Source organism: Myxine glutinosa, chromosome 5, assembly GCF_964187855.1.
Source record: "Myxine glutinosa chromosome 5, kmMyxGlut1.1, whole genome shotgun sequence".
In the NCBI taxonomy this organism is placed as follows: domain Eukaryota; kingdom Metazoa; phylum Chordata; class Myxini; order Myxiniformes; family Myxinidae; genus Myxine; species Myxine glutinosa.
This window is the reverse complement of record NC_136265.1, coordinates 157,487,478-157,505,742: the sequence shown is the minus strand read 5'-3', so window position 1 is coordinate 157,505,742 and position 18,265 is coordinate 157,487,478. Positions and strand designations below refer to the sequence as shown.

The window sequence follows — 18,265 nt, the reverse complement described above, 5'->3', positions numbered from 1 at the left end:
CACCTGGCTCGGCTTCACGCTGTTGAATCCAAAGCTTTCAAAATCATTGGAATCTCCCGCGATGAAGCTATCTCTGAGGGCCTTTCACTCACTCACCGCAGGCAGGTAGGTGGCCTTTCTGTCTTCTACCGACTCCTCTCCGGCCTTGCTCCCCCAGCTCTCCCTGTGCTCTGTCCCCCAAATATTCCTACAGGTCGCACAAGATCTGCCAGCAACCCTCTGATGGTTAAACTGCCGAAATCTCGGCTCTCTGCTCACCTTCACTCTTTCATTCCTCTTTTCTCCCGCCTGTGGAACAAACTCCCACACTCCCTTCAATCCCTCTCCTCCCTCCAGGTCTTTAAAACAGCTGTTCACCACCATCTCTTATCTTCCCCCATCCATAACCTTGATCTTTTCTACCCCCACTAATTCACCCCAGATCCACCTTGTTTGAAATTCCAACTTCTTTCCTGGAAATCCTGGCAGTGTCCATATGTTTATACCTCTCCCACCCCCCCCCCCCCCCTTCACATGCCTCCCCCCCTTCACATGCCTCCCCCCCAAAGCCCTCTCCCTCCCACAGATCTCTCGATGTCTCCATGTCTCTCGGTCCCTGCTCTCAAATGTTGTGTTTGTGTCCTTCCCCCTCTCTCCCCATCTTGTCTACCGCTCCCGATGTTATTTGTTTTATGTGTCTGTTTGTCTTTCTGTGTGATTAATGTTCGCTCTTTCACGAGCCTCGATCTAGTATACAAAAAAAATAAAAAATAAAAAAAAATGCTGTCTTTGGTTTTCGCCAAAGATGTCTTCTGGTACTGTGGCCAAATAGCTCTACCTTTGACTCATCTGTTCAGAGCACATTGTTCCAGAAGTGCTGGTCTTTGCCTAGGTATTCATTGGCAAACTTTAGTCTTGCCCTGATGTTCTTTCTGGACAGCAAAGGTTTCCTCCTGGCACACCTCCCAGGTAGATCAAATTTGTGCAGCCTTTTTCTAATGGAAGACTCGTGCACTTTGACATCAAGAGTGCCAAGAGCTACCTGTAGGCCCCGTGATGACATTCTGGGGTTGTTAGAGCCTTGTTTCAGCATCTTGCGGTCTGCTCTCTGGCTGAACTGGCTGGGGCGTCCTGGCCTGAACAAGTTGGCAGTTGTTTGGAATCTTCTCCACTTGTAGATGATCTTCCGGACAGTCGAATTATTGATTTCAAATTGTTTGGAGATCTTTTTAAATCCCTTCCCTGACTCGTAGGCATCTATAACCTTCTTTCTGAAGGCCTCAGAGAGCTCTTTTGATCTCGGCATTGTGACGCCGCACACTTCAACAACAAATAGCAAACCAAACTAAATGTCTGAGGTTTAAATAAGACAGGTTCCTCCAAGATCCTCTCTAACGATGTTCTAATCATTTGCACCTGAGCTGGTGCACCTGATTCTAATTTTAGGTATTTGAAGTAGTGATAAATGTCGGGGTGTACTTACTTTTTCCACACGTGAAATTTGCATTTATGTTTATTTAAATTATACAATGGACTACAAAATGTAAATGTTTCATGATATTTGTTATATTATATCACCTTTATCTATCAATATTGTTGAAATGAAGATCAAATAGCTGTATGTTGAAATATGTTGAAAAAGTCAAAACTTTACATGGGGTGTACTTACTTTTTCACGTGACTGTATATATATAGATAGATAGAAGATAGATGATAAGCCTTCGATATGGACGTTAAGTATCTAAATTTAAGGTTCTCTTGAAGATACCTCAATTTGCACTTACCATACAAAAAGTATTGCATAAGTTGTCTTTCGAATTTCTGCTGTTCGGAACAAATCCAGCAACGTGTAGGTATTTTTCAGAACTTCAGAATTTTCCCTCTCGTATTCTTTTTCCAGGACCTAAGCCAAGATTGATGTCGTAATCCATATACGTGATACATCATCGGTGATCACACAGGTACATGATGGAGAATCAATACTTCATGTGATACTTACATCTATATTCAAAACGAAAGGTTTCCCATTGATTCTGGCAACGTGTTTCAAGGATTTCAAAGCATCATTGAGTCTTCCTTTAAGAATTAACCATCGTGCAGACTCCGGGTGAAACCTGAAAACTCGCACAAAGAAAGTTAACTTAAACTTTAATTTATGCAAGACAACAGGATTCTTCCGAAAATGAACACTAAACTTCACATGCTGTTGATTATAAATGTATTTTATTGCGGAACAGCACTCGGTAGAGAGCATACCTCCGCCAGGTTGAACAGTTTATGTTTTGTATCCCACTGATAGGCCGGATCTGGATCCGACACCTGAACCAAAATCTAATCCGCTTGTTCTTTCTTGTCACATAACCAACTCATCCACCAAGTTTAGCCATAACTCGTCCACAACTTTTTGAAATATCATGTTAAATATCGCTTTTAGCCCTATCACTCAATGGGGCAGAATCACTTGAATTTTTTTTTTCTGGTATCCGGATCTGTATTCGGATCATTACCAAAATCGAATCGATTAGTCCTTGTCACACAACCAACCTGTCCACCAAGTTTAGTCTGGATCCGTCCACAACCTTTTTGAGATATTCTGCTATATGTCGGTTTTAGCCCCATCACTCTATAATAATAATAATAATAATTCATTTATTTTGTATAGCGCTTTTCAAGAAGCCCAAAGGCGCTTTGACAGAGTGCAAAACATAATGCATAACAAAACATGAAAACAACAAGTGCAAAAAGACAAGAATCAATAGGGAAATATTTAAAGCAAAAGGAGGGAGAAGGAGAAGTGATAGTCAGGGGTTAAATGCTGTGGGTTGAATGCTGTGGGTCTATGGTAAAGAATCAGTTTTAAAAATTCTCTGATCTGGATCCAGATCTTGACCAAAATTGTAAATTCTTCCTTGTCACGCACCGAATGTGTCCACAACTTTTTGAGATATCGTGCTACATATCGTTTTTTACCCTAATCTTTCAATAGTGAAGAATCAATTAAAAAATTGTTGGATCTACATCCAGAACCGAATATTCACCAAAATCTAATCGTTTATTCCTTTTCACACACCCAACCTGTTCCCCTAATTTCGTTCCAATCCATCCACAACTTTTTAAAACAACATCCACAACACGATATCTCAAAAAGTTGTGGATGGATTCAAACTAAATTTGGTGGAGAGGTTGGGTGTGTGACAAGCACGAAATGATAAGATTTTAGTGAAGATTCGAATCCGGATCCGAGAACCTTTATTTATTGGCCCGTAGGGCAATTCCGTTTAGAACAGCATTTGTCTGTCCGTGTATATGTCTCCATAAATAAATGTACACTAATCAGAGTTGAGGATCTGATCATATGACAGCGGGACAGCATTTAGTAACCAATGCAGTTGCATATTTTACTAAAAGGAAATATAATAACCTTTTGTGGAACGTTTTCGGGTCCCAGTGGGTGTCATAAGGTAGAAGGAGGTTTCAGAAATTCCTCAATATAATTATAATTTTGAAATGTGATCGGCACGAACCTTGCTCCCAAATCCGGAAGTGAACAGATGACGACGGTTCGCTGGTTTGATGATATCTCAATGCAATCATGATTTAACATTATATTTTGATATATTAATATTATAGTATTCATTTGTAATTGGAATGATGAATGATGCTGTGTAGAATGAAAATAGAAAGAACCTGCTGTCAATGCCTGACATGCGACAGAAGATGGCACAGGAATGTGGAATTTATTAGTTCATCATTTGCCATTCGCCGTTTTCTTTACCCAAGTCATTCACGAACTGGCTGTCCATGCCTGAAGTCAAAACAAATTTATACTTACATTATTTGCTACCTGCTAACTTGTATCTCCACCTAGATCATACTATCCTCTTCAACTGAAGTATCAAACAAGCCCGGCTACGCCGTAGCACAGCCCCCCAGCTGACTGGCATTACCAAATTTTGAAAGGGGAAAATTTTCCCCGAGGCCATCACCAATGACCTCTCCATGTCCAAATTCCACAGCTGGGGGACCAACTCTCTCCATGGCTGTGCCAAATCCATTTCCTATTTCCATTTAATTTTAAATTTCCTTTTGAAAATTTTCATCTCCTGTCCCAAACCGCAGCTGCAGGCAACAACCCCCTCAGGTTGCTCTGCCCCTCCCTGCTGCTGGTCCAAATTCCCTACGGGGACCAAATCTTCAGAGGCTCGATCTCCCGATCCTCCAAGATCCAAATCCAGCCCGGAGCCAACACACTCCCCCAACTGGTTCTGTAATTTTGGAGCCTCTGTTTCCAAATTGCAGTGTATGGTGAGGGTCCCCTTGGTCACCTCAACCACCTCCTCGGACCAACTCACCTCCTCCCCCAAACTCCATTGGGCCTGATCAACCCCTACCTCCATGGGACTGTCCCAGGTCCCCAACCGCTGGATCAAATCAACCTCATCATCATCCCCCATCATTTGCGGCCCCGACAGGCTTTCTTCCCCAATAAATACCCAGTCCGGCTCCATCACCCGGACCCCCAATAACTCTACCCCCTCTTGCTCTGAACCACCACCTTGGCACAGCAAGGATTCAATTCCATCCCCCGGTTGGGGTGTTGTGGCATCCACCCGGTCCCGATAAACCTCCAGGCCAGCAGGTGCGAAACACTCCCCATTACAATTTTGGCACTCCACACTTACTTGTTGGCACGCCCCATCTACCTGTACATTTGCAGTCTCCCCATCTACCTGTAAGCATTCCCCATTCACCTCTTCACATGCCACAATCAAATTTTCCCCATTTACCTCTTCTTTTGCCATTCCCGGTGCAATTCCCAATTTGCCTTCCCCCCATTCCGATTCAAATTCTGCCACCGTTGGCTTCTCCTGTGCCCCAACAGCGCCAAATCTCCTCATTTCTCAGTTTAGTTCACTCCCCTGGGACTCCATTTTGTTCTCCAACCCATCAATTTGATTTCCCAATCGCTCACCCTGAGCCTTCATGTTGTTTTCCAATCCCCCAATTTTGCCATTTATTCCCCAAATTTCGTCCTTCAATTCCGCACTGGCTCGCTCACTGTTCTCCCTCTGAGCATTCATTTCCCTAAGCAATTGCTTCAACATCTGGTCGGTTGTCGGGGGCACTCCTACTGCTCCCGACTCCCCGGTAGGGGAGGGGGATAGGTTAGTGCTCGGGACGGGGGAGGTTCCAAGACTAACCTCTAATTCCCCTACCTCCGGCTCACTCCCTAAACTGACAGAAGCCTCGCTATGCACCTCCATTTCACCGACCTCCGCCATCCGCTTTGAGGAAGGTCATTTACCATGCGCGTATTTATTTTAATTCCAAAACAAAATTTAAATTTGTCGAAGACGCGATATTGCGCTTCGTATGTCCAATCGACTATACAAATCTATCCGCCTCGACTATGAAAATTTCGGTTCCAAATGCTGGGCGGGGTTTTTCACCCAGCCGGCGTCGACTCGCTACCTCCGGATAAAAAAAATTTAGCCACTAGGTTCGAATCCCTACTGCCTGACACCAATTGTCGTGCGGCCGTCTTTGATTAACATCAGACGGCCACGGAAGCCGATCGCGAAGGCCTTAACCCCTGAGGCGAAAACTCAATGGCGGAATCCGGAACCAAAAAGCTACACCAAAGCGCGCGGGATGGAGGGGGGCGTGAGAGCCCGCAGCCGTACCGATTAAATCAATCACACGGGAAACTGCATTCAAGTATGTACAGCAAAATAATACAAGGATTTATTCACAATAAGAATCGGGACAGGGAAACGCGACGATAAACCTAATTCCTAATCGGGACGTCCCCACACACACAGACCTCAAATACAAATGAGGGATAAGAATCACCAAAAGAAAAACGTTCGTTATGTTTGGGGGAAATGGGTGATGTAGTGTGCAGTCTTATCTGGTCTTGTGGTCTTGCAGTGTAACACGGCCCCGCTCGGCCCAGCTCGCGCGCCACCAGACCCCGCTCCAAGCCTCCCGCCGCTCACGAGGTCCATGCACCAAGCTCCAAAGCATCGAGCACCGCTCCAAGCACCACGAGGTCCCACAGCAGGAAAAGCACCGCGCGTCCACCGCAGGCTAGCGGCTCCAAGCGAGGTCGATCTTCACACACGATTGGCCTGCCACGTCCCAGTCAGCTCTCACGAAGCAAACGTGCAAAAAGCAAGCGAACTCCAATCGGGCTATGACTCAACTCAACTCGGGCTGCGCAAGACGAAGAAGCAGAGACGAGAATGGCGTTCTGCGCTGGATGTGCCCTCTCTCTAACTCTCGTTCGGCGCGCCCTTAAATAACCTTTTCGGTGACGTCCCTTAGCGCGCTACCAACCAGCGACTTCCACCAAACCTTCCAGCTTCGCGCCTCTCGCACTCGTTGGCTGGATGTTCGCGCCCAGCGCGCCGACCAATCACAGGACCGTAGCATGGTGATAGCACGTAGCGTGTAGTGTGGTGATAGCTCGTAGGTGCAGCTGGTGAAAGCGTGTGGCACTCGATGTGGTTAGGCCTGTCGGAGGTGTAATTGGCGGCGGCCATCATCGGTGGTGCCCCAGCCTGGTTTCTTTGCCTGTTCCTTCCGAAGTCACTGTCAGGGAAGGGAGTCATTTAATGTTGCACTAAGGAGATCCTAACTAAGTGTCTAAGTGGTGTGCATTGCCATAAGGGACAAAGGTTTAGCTACCAGGTGTGACACACAGGGGCGCTACTCTTTAATCCCTACTCTATTTATCACACGAACATCCTGGTATGCTCACAGGTATACATCTTAACCGACAAAATGCCTACACATGAAACTTATTACAAGGTAGATTCCTTACGGCGACAGACGTAGCACTTTACCTACACAGATCTATCTGGCTCTATATATTGCTACCCCACCCGACATAACAAAAAATAATAAATAAATAAAAAAAAAAATATATATATATATACAGACTTGGCATTTAATATGGAATATTTTTTTTGTGGGGGTGAACTTACTTTTCAAGATGACTTAGAACCAAAAGTTCATTGGAATTATATTGAAATTATTCTAGATTTTGTTAATGTGACCTTTAAAAGAAACAAAAACCACATTTGACATTTCGAAGCAAATAAATTGATCCTTGAAAGTGATGTAAACTGATATCGAACTCAATTCACGGGCAGTACTGTGTTAAACTTCTGTACGTTTTCCAGAAGTATCTCTTTATTTTGCACATTAGTCCAAAAAATTTTCAACAAAAACAAAAGCTAAATTATGACTGGGATTACGGACAGTAAAATTACAGTTCAGTACTTCGTGTAACTCCCACGAGCATTCAGGAAAGCACGTACACGTCGAGGCATGCTGTTCACGAGATTTGCCATGGTTTGGACAGGAATCGCTTGCCATGCAGTGACAATAGTCTGCTGCAATTCACGCACAGAGGGAGGCTGGTGGTCCAAGTTGTCGATTTGACGCGTTAATTCTGCCCACAAGTTATCTATCGGATTCATATCCGGGGACATGGCAGGCCACTCCATATGCTCTACACCACGGTCAGCAAGAGGGTGTTGGATCATGCGAGCACGATGAGGCCGTGCATTGTCATCTTGGAAGACAAAGTTTCCTCGAAAGGCTGCACGAGCAAATGGAAGCAATGTTTCTTCCAGAATGACCCTGTACTTGAACTGGTTCAGGTTTCCATTCAGAACAACCAGGTCAGTTTTGCCCCCTGCATGAAAAGCAGCCCAAACGGTCACCCCACCACCTCCAGCTTGGACTCTTGGCACTATACAATCTTTGTTGTGGGCTTCATGCACTTGTCTGCGCACTCAGACGCGGCCATCTTGACGATTTACCAGAAATCTAGAATCGTCACTGAAGGTCATGTGATGCCAGTGTCCTGGCTGCCATTGACGGTGCTCTCTGGCCCACTGCAATTGGGGCTGGCTGTGTTGTCTGGTCAAGCGTGGCTTTCTCAGGGGATGCCTGGCACAATAGCCTACTTGAACCAGTCGTTGGTTGACTAGCCTTCTGGATACAGGCACATTTGTCAGTTGCTGCCACTCAGCCCTAAGCCGATTAGCTGACTTGGTATGGCCATTGCAGACTAACCGGTGCAGCTGGCGATCATCTCTCCTTGTGGTTCTGCATGGATGTCCTGGCCTCGGTATTGGAGTAGGGACACCCCTCTGAGCATTTCGTTTCAGGATCTTTGACACCTGACCATGAGTGATGCCATACTGCCGAGCAATAGCACGGTGTTTCATGCCAGAATTTCGTAAAGCCACCACTCCAGGACAAACGGCATTGTCAAGTTGACAGACCATCTCCAGAGGAAGCGGCAATAACACTTGTAGACGTGCAGCACGTGTTTTCCACTAATACAGAACGCAACAACCCTTATATACCCGATTGTGAAGCCAATCGTCAAATGTACCTGTCCTTACATTTTGTCACGCCACCTGTGATATAATCCTGTTGTTGACTTCTTGCTGCGAAAGACAATCAGTGACATGGTTCTTTCAACAAAGACATCACCGAAGGGTAAAAGAAACTCACCATATTGATATACTCAGTTCAGAAAGTAAACCCGTCAAGAAAAAAAAATAATTCCATATTAAATGCCAAGTCTGTGTATATATATATATATATATATATATATATATATATATATATTGTTGCGGATATGAGATTTGGCCTCCATATCCGCTTGTAAATATTCCCCTATTTCCCCAATACTCCCCAACTATCCCCAATTCCCTAGTCCCATTGTCTGTAAACAACACTCTGTAGAACCGACCTTCCCCTTTTTCCCCCATTAAATGTCGTGCCCAGGTCCACCGCATCTCACGTAGACAACTTTCGGACATCTTGCTAGTTATTCTTAGTCTATGTCAGTTAAGGACTCGTTTCCATTAATTCTGACTCTTCGTTGCACCAGAATGTGATTGTATGGCACCAGTAGTGAGTTTAGGACCTCCCCATACCTCCTCCCATCTTCCCCATGAAACAACAACAACAACAACAACAACTACAACAACAGCGCGCGGGGAGTGTGCGTCCTCACTCCGGCTCGGTTAGCCGCCATTGCCCATGTGCGCCGATGGGGTTACCACGAAGGGGCTGACTGTCGGCCCCTCGTCAAGGGCGGAGCCCGGTAACCCCCTGCACCCAATGAGAAGCAACGGGCCGATTCCATCTGGGGCGGAGCTAACGAGCCGAGGGCGTGTCACTCCCCGCCGGATATACGCAGCGACTTACCGGAGGTGACGTCAGAGATGCGCCCCGAGCTTGAAGTGGAGAGAACCAGTCGCCACCTCCGAGCGCTGAGAGACCTCCCGCATCTCTGGACCGGACCGGGTCGATTCTGCCCCTGAGCCAAGGTGCACCTTGAGCCTCGACTACCTGCCCTTCCTTGCCATCAATCCCGGTGTGAGTCAGTCTTGTCCCGTTTATCTGTCGTCTGTCGGGGCTACTATAAGACCGTATTTAAGTGCCTACCTTCCTATGCTGTCTCTCTCGTCCTTGTAATCTAACGTTCCGAAATATTATAACCTCCTGAGAGGTCTTGAGAACTGTACCCCTGGTGTCGTGTCATTTTAACCCAGCCGTTGTGTCCTTTCCTCAATTGATTTAGCGTAGCGTGACTCGGCCAACGTTCGAGTATAATCGGGTAAACTGTGCAGACGCGGTCATACCAAACCGCTCGGTAAACCAACATCCACAACCGCGTCTGTAACATTTGGTGTCGAGGAGTTGGATTCGGACCTGGGACTAAATTCAGTTAGGCCCAAATTTGGGAACACCAATTGTACCATTAGGGTAACAATTGGTGTTGGGAAGTGGAATTCGATCCGGAGCGCGTTTCACGCGCTCGAAATTATAACGGCGAAATTTGATTTTGTTTTACGAAAATAAAAACCCGAATTTTGAAAGTCGCGCTATGGCAGACCAAGACGGCTGGGTTCCGGTAGAGAGTGAGGCAGGGTCGATCCAGGACCAAATTGAGGGACAAGAGGAGAGCGAAGCAGTGAGGGTAGCAGATTCGCAAAATAGCGCCGTCACGCACGAGGTAGCGGGCGCGCAAAATGGCGCCTCGCAGATGGCCACGGCGACCACGCCCGCGACCGTGGTAGCGCCGCAGGTGGATTTGAACCTTTTTTTAATACAAATAAAGGCCCTTATGGCCCAGAATAGTGAGCAAATGAGGGCTAATAGTGAGCGATTGGGTGAGCGATTGGAGGGCCAAATGGGGGTAATGAGGGACGAAGCGAGGGCTCAGAGTGAGCAATTGGGGGTAATGGGAAACCAAATGGGGGTAATGGGGAACCGGATGGTAGCTCAGGGTGAGCGATTGGAGGGCCAAATGGGGGTAATGAGGGACGAAGCGAGGGGTACCGGTGAGGGGTTAGACAATAATTTTAAGGGATTAGACAAGAAATTTGGGAAGTTAGACGACAAATTTGAGGGGTTAGACAACGGGATAAAAGAGGTGAAAAATGGGTTAATGGGGGTAGAAAATAGAATGGCTGCCCAGGAGAATCAGATAGAGGGAGTGAAAAATGGGATAGAGGGGTTAGAAAACAGGATGGAAGGCAAATTGAGGGACATGAGGGACCAAGCGGAAAGGGAAGTTAACCAAATGGGGCAGCAGATAGAGGGGGTCAGAATGGGGGTAGAAACCAAACTGGATGCTCACAGGGAGGAAATGGAGCAGATGAGGGTGGCATCTGGGCAGGAGATGCAAGTGATGGGAGAAGAGATCAGAAGAGGAGTGAGTGAGGAGGTCGGAGGAGTGTGCGAGGAGGTGAGGCACTGTAAGGAGCACATGGAGAAGGAGGTGAGAAAGGGGACTATAAAATTGCAAGGGGGCATAGAGGACCTGACGCAGGAGGTGGAACAGCTGATGGAGGGACAGACTGAGTTAGTGGAGCAGGTACAAAGGAACACTGCGGTACTAGGAGGGTTAAAAGCGACACAGAAAGAATTAAAAGACGACTTGATAGCGACGAAGAGGGAATGTCAGATGGTACGTGAGGGACTGACAGCGAGGTTGGACGAGGTGATAGAGGTAATGGAGACGAAGGACCGGCAGGTGAGGACGCACATGGAAACGGTCAAGGTAGCCTTAGAGGACGAGCTTGAGGAGACGTACCGGGGAATAAAAGAGGTGAAGCAGAAATTAGAAGAAGTGGAAGAAGGGGTGAGCGAAATTAAGAAGTGACGGAGAGAGGATAAGAAAGAGATAAAGGAGGAAGTAAAAGAATTGGTCCAAAGTCTGTGTTTGGATCGTGATGATGTGCTCATTAACCGGATGAGGAATTCGCAGGTGATGGAGGAGAAGCGAAGAGGAAGAGGACCCGGTGTAAGTGGTGACCAATATGGTCGTGCGTATGATGCGCCAGGTGATTTAAGAAGCTTGGGGGTCGAGATGGACCCGGGTGTTCGTGAGAGGCCGTTGGTGAAGTGTGCGACAGGTCTGGTGTGCGAAAAAGGAGGTGTGCGAGAAAGTCCGACTCTGGGGTGTGTGAGGAAAAAGTGCGTGCCAAGGAGTGAGGGTGCTGGCGAGAATGAGTCGGTCGTAGCGCGTGTGCGAGGGAGCACATGGAAGCGCGGTGTGGTAAGTGTTACAGAGGGTGTGACGGGAGAGTGTGCGCAAGAGTGTGCGCGAGAAAGGTGTGTGACGGACGGGTGCATGGGGAAAGAGTGCGCTGTCAAAGGCAAGGAAGAATGCACACCTGTGGTGAGTGTTACAGAGGGTGTAACGGGAGAGTGTGCGCGAGAAAGGTGTGTGACGGACAGGTGCATGAGGAAAGAGTGCGCTGTCAAGAGTAAGGGTGAGTGCGCTGTCAAGAATGGAGGTGAGAGTAGTGAGAGTGACAAGGAGAGTGAGTTGGTTGTGACAGGTGAGCGAGGATGTACACCTGGGATGGAAGGATGCACACCTGGAATGGTAGAGCGTGAGTGGGAATGCACGCTGGAGTTGGTGGTGAGGCACGTGGTTGGGTGTGTGAATGAGAGCACACCTGTGATTGTCACAGAGGAGGTGACCGAGGAGGTCCTCACTCCGGCTCGGTTAGCCGCCATTGCCCATGTGCGCCGACGGGGTTACCACGAAGGGGCCGACAGGGAGCCCCCTTCTGGGTAACCCCGTCGAGCACATGTTCAATGGCGGCCAACCGAGCCGGAGTGAGGACGCAAAGCCGCTGTTGTTGTGGTTGTTGTTGGAGCTTGAGATGATGGGAAGAGATGCGGGGAGGTATGGGAAGGTCCTAAACTCCTACTGGTGCCATATCATCACATTCTGGTGCAACGAAGAGTCATAATTAATGGAAACAAGTCCTTAACTGACATAGATTAAGAATAACTAGCAAGATGTCCTATAATTGTCTACGTGTGGTGCGGGGGACCTGGGCACGACATTTAATGGGGGGATGAAGGGGAAGATCGGCTCTAATGGGTGTTGTTTACAGACAATGGGACTAGGGAATGGGGTAAGGGAGAGTTGGGGAGTATCGGAGAAAATAGGGGAATATTTACAAGCGGATATGGAGGCCAAATTCCATATTCGCAACATTGCACCCTTCTCTACCCTCGGGGCGTCCCGACCCGATAAATTTTTACCTACTTTAGTGTGGCACGCAATGTAGTTCCCTCTACTATTAACTCTACCCTGAGTGCGACAGTTTTACAGATATTCACAAATGAGTAAATATGTCCCCCTGCGACGTTGCACCCTTCTCCTCACAGAAACACACCCACAGGATAACCGAATCCGGAAAGAATTCTCAAACTAAACATACAGCCGGTAGGGAGCATTATTTACAAGACTACGCTGCTATTTACACTACGATCCAGGACCTGTTTTTGGAGGAACACATGCAGATGTTATGCATAGAGAGAGCGCGCTTGCCAACATCGATACACCAACCCACGAGTGCTCTGTGGCCGACGGCCTTTAATAACGTGCAGAGCACCCTTTCCCGAGCACCAACAGCACCACCCCACCACCAATCGGTGCAGTCACCATTGTTCATTGGAATAAAAATAACTTCAACAACCCCTAACCCTGCAGGTGTCTCTTGCTCTTCTTGTGGTGCACTTGGTGGTAACTAAAAGTGGTTCACCTGTATGGCATAGGTGCCACGTTGATCCATAGGTCCATCCCCGGGTGGTGCTTGGCCGCAAACGAACTGCGGTCCATTGTGGGTGGCCACAAACATTGCGGTCCATATGGTGTACCGATCCAGGCAGCGAACAGTGAAAGTGCAGGCCCACAACTGCGCAGCCAGCACCTCTCTCTCCTCTCTCTCTACCCCAAAGCCAGATCCTCGGAGGTGGGAGACAAAAGAAGCAACAAGTGAGTAAGGTGGTAAGGGCGCAAAAGTGCACGCAATGTAAGGTGATGCACACTGGGGGCACATGGGAACCAGGTGAGACAGGTACGTTCCTACCGTACGCCCCCCCCACCAGGTAACCTACATGGCCCCTCCCTTACCCCTTACTGTATCAACAAAACACAACACTACCCATAAACATCTACTTTACAAATCCACAAACATCCCTACTGTCTTCCCCGTTCCTCCCATATACCAAATTCGTCTTCTCTCCCTCCTAACCAATCAAATTTGCCATTTTCAACTCTCATCAAAATTTGCCATTTTCAATTCATCATCAGTCCCTCCTAGGGAGGGAGAGATGGAATCACCCCAATGTCTCATCCACGTCGTGATGCGTCTCACAAATCCAACAGCAATTCTCATTTCTGCAACACAAAACAAAGAAAACACAGGTGTGGAGTCATCATCATCACCACAGGTAAGTGGCTGCGTATGGTGCGACAGGTTCATCAATCCTAACTATCTCCTAAATGACTTTAACAACTTTACACTACCCGGGGTCTTTCTCCGGCCAAACCATTGGCCCTCTTACACTATGGGTTCTAAAAACCAATTCCCATTGGCCAAACTGTGGTGCTCTTCAATTTGGGGTCTCACTCCCCCGATTCATCTCCCGGTGCCCTCGCACAATTTCTGGGCTGCGGCGTGTACCTCTCCCAGTGGGTCTACCCACCTGCACACCTCCACCACTGCAGTTGCCTCCGAGCTTACCTGCTCCTTGCCCTAACCTAACTACCTGGGGAAGGCCCTCTGGCACTCTCCCCACTCGGTGCCCTCTCTGGCACTGGGCTACCCGGGTCCATCCTCCGGATCCTCGGGCCCCATCCACAACTCTACCGGCTCCCAGAGCCCACCTGCGGCCTCACCTGGCCGACATCCTCACAGTGGTGGAGTGCCCAACCAACTACACACACTAATAGGCTACACGCCCAGCCATTTCCACAACACTAATGCACCCATTCACAACACCATTCTGCAACCGCACCACAAATGCCAATATCCAACCACAATTTACCTGCACCCTCTACCTAACACTTACACTACCCGCCCCGGGTACTCGTGAAAGGGGTCCACTCTTCCCCCATCCACTCCTTCGCACCATGCACACCACTCCGTACCACTTACTCCAACTCTCTCCACACACCTGTACTTGCACACCTGTTCTCTCACACCTGGTGCCACCTGCACCCTTCTCTCCCCAAGCGCATTCGCGCTGATCCACACACTCACTACTCATACACTGCTCCACACACCTGTCCAGTTGCACACCTGTGCAATCACACCTGTTCAATTCTCACACACACGGCATCATCTCAGCTAACTACTCCCCTCTGAAACTTGCGCTTCCCAGTCGTCCCTTTAAACTATTGCGCTCCCACGTCATTATCATCCATACTAATCTACCTGCGTCCCCACTACAGGTATCAGTCACTAACTAAACTTAACGTCACCTAATGTCATTTTCTCTAGATCCCTACACACCATATCCTAACCCACCCGGGCTAGTTTTCACTGCCATACACCCCATAATCTATTGCTCCTTTGCCCCCCATGGGAAGGATGGTGGATTTGCCATCCCACCACATCGGGGGTCTCTCACTATCAATTTTGCACGTCAAATTTCAACAAATTAAAAATTTGCCAATCACTGCCCATCATCTGCCAATCACTACTGCCAATCCCTTGCCAATCATCAAATTTTGTTTTTCTCTAATTTTGGGGCCAAAACACTAACCTCATCACCCAGTCTACTCACTAATACCTCTCGGTGCGCCAATCCCTGTCCAAAGCCCGGCTTCGTAAAGCCAAGCAATGGATGCTGGTGGTTTTGTGCCTGCGGCTGGATGCGTCCGGCATTCGGGGCAGGGACGGGGGCGTACCCGGGCCGAGATCCCACGCATCACCTCGGCGTGGAGCCATCCAATGTCCCGATCTCGACCTGCCGGCATGCCTCAACAAAAGGTGGTCGCCATGACGACCCTTCCTATCGGGCTGCCCGCTCCGCCTAGTGGAGCACGGACGCGGCCGTTCAAAGCGAGGCCCAGCACGCACCGAGGGCCTGACTCGGCTATAAGTCGTTCTAAACTCTACCCCGTCTAACGTCGATGCTTCACCTGCATGCTTACATCCTGCAGCCCGTTCCTTGCTCACACATCCAGCCGTGCCCATGCTCCTCGTACCCTTCCTTACACACCCAGGTACACCCATTCCACTCACAGCCTTGGTCACACACCTGACCACCGAACACTTTGGCACACACTCGTTGGTAGCACACCTCACCAATACACCGCTTCGCGCCCCCTCCTCGGTCACCTCCTCTGTGACAATCACAGGTGTGCCCTCATTCGCACACCCAACCACGTGCCTCACCACCAACTCCAGCGTGCATTCCCACTCACGCTCTACCATTCCAGGTGTGCATCCTTCCATCCCAGGTGTACACCCTCGCTCACCTGTCACAACTAACTCACGCTCCATGTCACTCCCACTACTTTCACCTCCATTCTTGACAGCGCACTCACCCTTACTCTTGACAGCGCACTCTTTCCTCATGCACCTGTCCGTCACACACCTTCCTCGCGCACACTCTCCCGTCACACCCTCTGTAACACTCACCACAGGTGTGCATTCTTCCTTGCCTTTGACAGCGCACTCTTTCCCCATGCACCTGTCCGTCACACACCTTCCTCGCGCACACTCTTGCGTTACACCCTCTGTAACACTCACCACAGGTGTGCATTCTTCCTTGCCTTTGACAGCGCACTCTTTCCCCATGCACCTGTTCGTCACACACCTTTCTCGCGCACACTCTCCCGTTACACCCTCTGTAACACTCACCACAGGTGGACACTCTTCCTTACTTCTGACAGCGCACTCTTTCCTCATGCACCTGTCCGTCACACACCTTCCTCGCGCACACTCTCCCGTTACACCCTCTGTAACACTCACCACAGGTGGCCACTCTTCCTTACTTCTGACAGCGCACTCTTTCCTCATGCACCTGTCCGTCACACACCTTTCTCGCGCACACTCCTGCGCACACTCTCCCGTCACACCCTCTGTAACACTCACCACAGGTGGACACTCTTCCTTACTTCTGACAGCGCACTCTTTCCTCCTGCACCTGTCCGTCACACACCTTTCTCGCGCACACTCCTGCGCACACTCTCCCGTCACACCCTCTGTAACACTCACCACAGGTGTGCATTCTTCCTTGCCTTTGACAGCGCACTCTTTCCCCATGCACCTGTCCGTCACACACCTTTCTCGCGCACACTCTCCCGTTACTTGCATCTCCTGCCCAGATGCCACCCTCATCTGCTCCATTTGTTTACCTTCCCTTTCCGCTTGGTCCCTCATGTCCCTCAATTTGCCTTCCATACTGTTTTCTAACCCCTCTAACCCTTTTTGCATCCCTTCCATTTGATTCTCTTGAGCGGCCATTCTGTTTTCTACCCCCGTTAACCCCTCCTGTATTTCCCCTAATCTATTGTCTAACCCCTCAAATTTGTTGTCTAGTCCCTCAAATTTGTTTCCTAATCCCTCTATTCTACTCCCTAACCCTCCGATCTGGGCCCCCATGTCCTCCCTCAATTTCTCGCTATTGGACCCCATCCTTTGTTCTAACCATTGGCTATTGGCCCCCATGTCATTCCTTAAACCCCCGATCTGGTTTCCCATGTCATCCCTTAATTGCTTGCCCATTCTTTGTTCCAATTGTTCGCTATTCTGGGCCAACAGGGCCCCTATTTGCGCCATGAGGACTTGCATGTCCATCGGCGGCACGGGTACCGCTACTGCAATCCCCTGCGCGGCGCCGACCTGTTGTTCACGCTCCTCTTCCCCATGCCTAGCGCCGCCATTTTGCGAACCTGCCGCCCTCACTGCTTCGCTCTCCTCATGTCCCTCAATTTGGTCCTGGATCGACCCTGCTTCACTCTCCCCTACCGGACCCCAGCCGTCTTGATCCGCCATAGCGCGACTTGCAAAATTCGAGTTTCGTAAAACAAAACAAATTTCGGCCGCTCCAAATTTTGACCAAATTTTTTTTTTTCCTCTATTCGTTTTTTTTTTTTTTCAAAATTTGGTCGGGCCTCGAATCTCACTCCCGACACCAATTGTTACGGATACGACTTTGATGGTATGGTGGGCCGAGCGGGATGGCCGCCGTATCCGTACAAGTTACCCCGATTGCACCCGGGGTTGACTAATCGCGCTATGCTGGCTCAATAAGAAAAAGAAGACACCCGGCTGGATTATAATGACACAATACGACACCAGGGGTTCAGTTCTCAAGTATATTCGTACGGAAAAAGGTTAGATTACAACTACAAGAGGGACAGCATAGGAAGACAGGCACTTAGACACACTCTTATATTAACCCTAGACAGACCACAGATAAACGGGACAACGCTGACTCACACGGGATTTGATGGCAAGGAAAGCGGCAGTCGATGGCTCAGGTGCACCTGGCTCAGGGACAGAATCACGTACGGTGGTGTCCAGCAGATGCGGGGAGGTCGCTCAGCGCTCGTGGGTCGCGACTTTGGTGGAGATGCCGGGGAGGTCGCTCAGCGCTCGGGAGGGTGGCGTCTTGTCCTTCCAAGCTCGGGGCGCATCTGACGTCACGTCCGGCGCGGGGCCGCGTATATCCGGCGGGGAGTCACGCCCTCGCTCGTTAGCTCCGCCCCATATGGCATCGGCCCATGGCTTCTCATTGGGTGCGGGGGTTACCGGCTCCGCCCTTGACGAGGGGCCGACAGGGAGCCCCCTTCTGGGTAACCCCGTCGAGCACATGTTCAATGGCGGCCAACCGAGCCGGAGTGAGGACGCAAAGCCGCTGTTGTTGTGGTTGTTGTTGGAGCTTGAGATGATGGGAAGAGATGCGGGGAGGTATGGGAAGGTCCTAA

At 49.2% G+C, this 18,265-nt stretch overlaps 1 protein-coding gene across 3 annotated transcripts in view; it reads right to left on the bottom strand.

Moving 5' to 3' along the window:
- Positions 1–18,265, bottom strand: part of LOC137426886 (solute carrier family 22 member 6-B) — a 119,874-nt gene that overhangs the window by 89,077 nt on the left and 12,532 nt on the right. For all 3 annotated transcript variants that reach the window (XR_010984416.2, XR_013623599.1, XM_068115876.2), the window contains exons 5-6: positions 1,979–2,093; positions 1,764–1,882 (exon numbers count right to left, since the gene is read on the bottom strand). Coding sequence is in view for 1 of the 3 variants with exons in the window: in XM_068115876.2 (XP_067971977.2) it covers positions 1,764–1,882; positions 1,979–2,093 (234 nt within the window). In the remaining 2 variants the exon portion in view is untranslated. The remainder of the gene's footprint in view (positions 1–1,763; positions 1,883–1,978; positions 2,094–18,265) is intronic.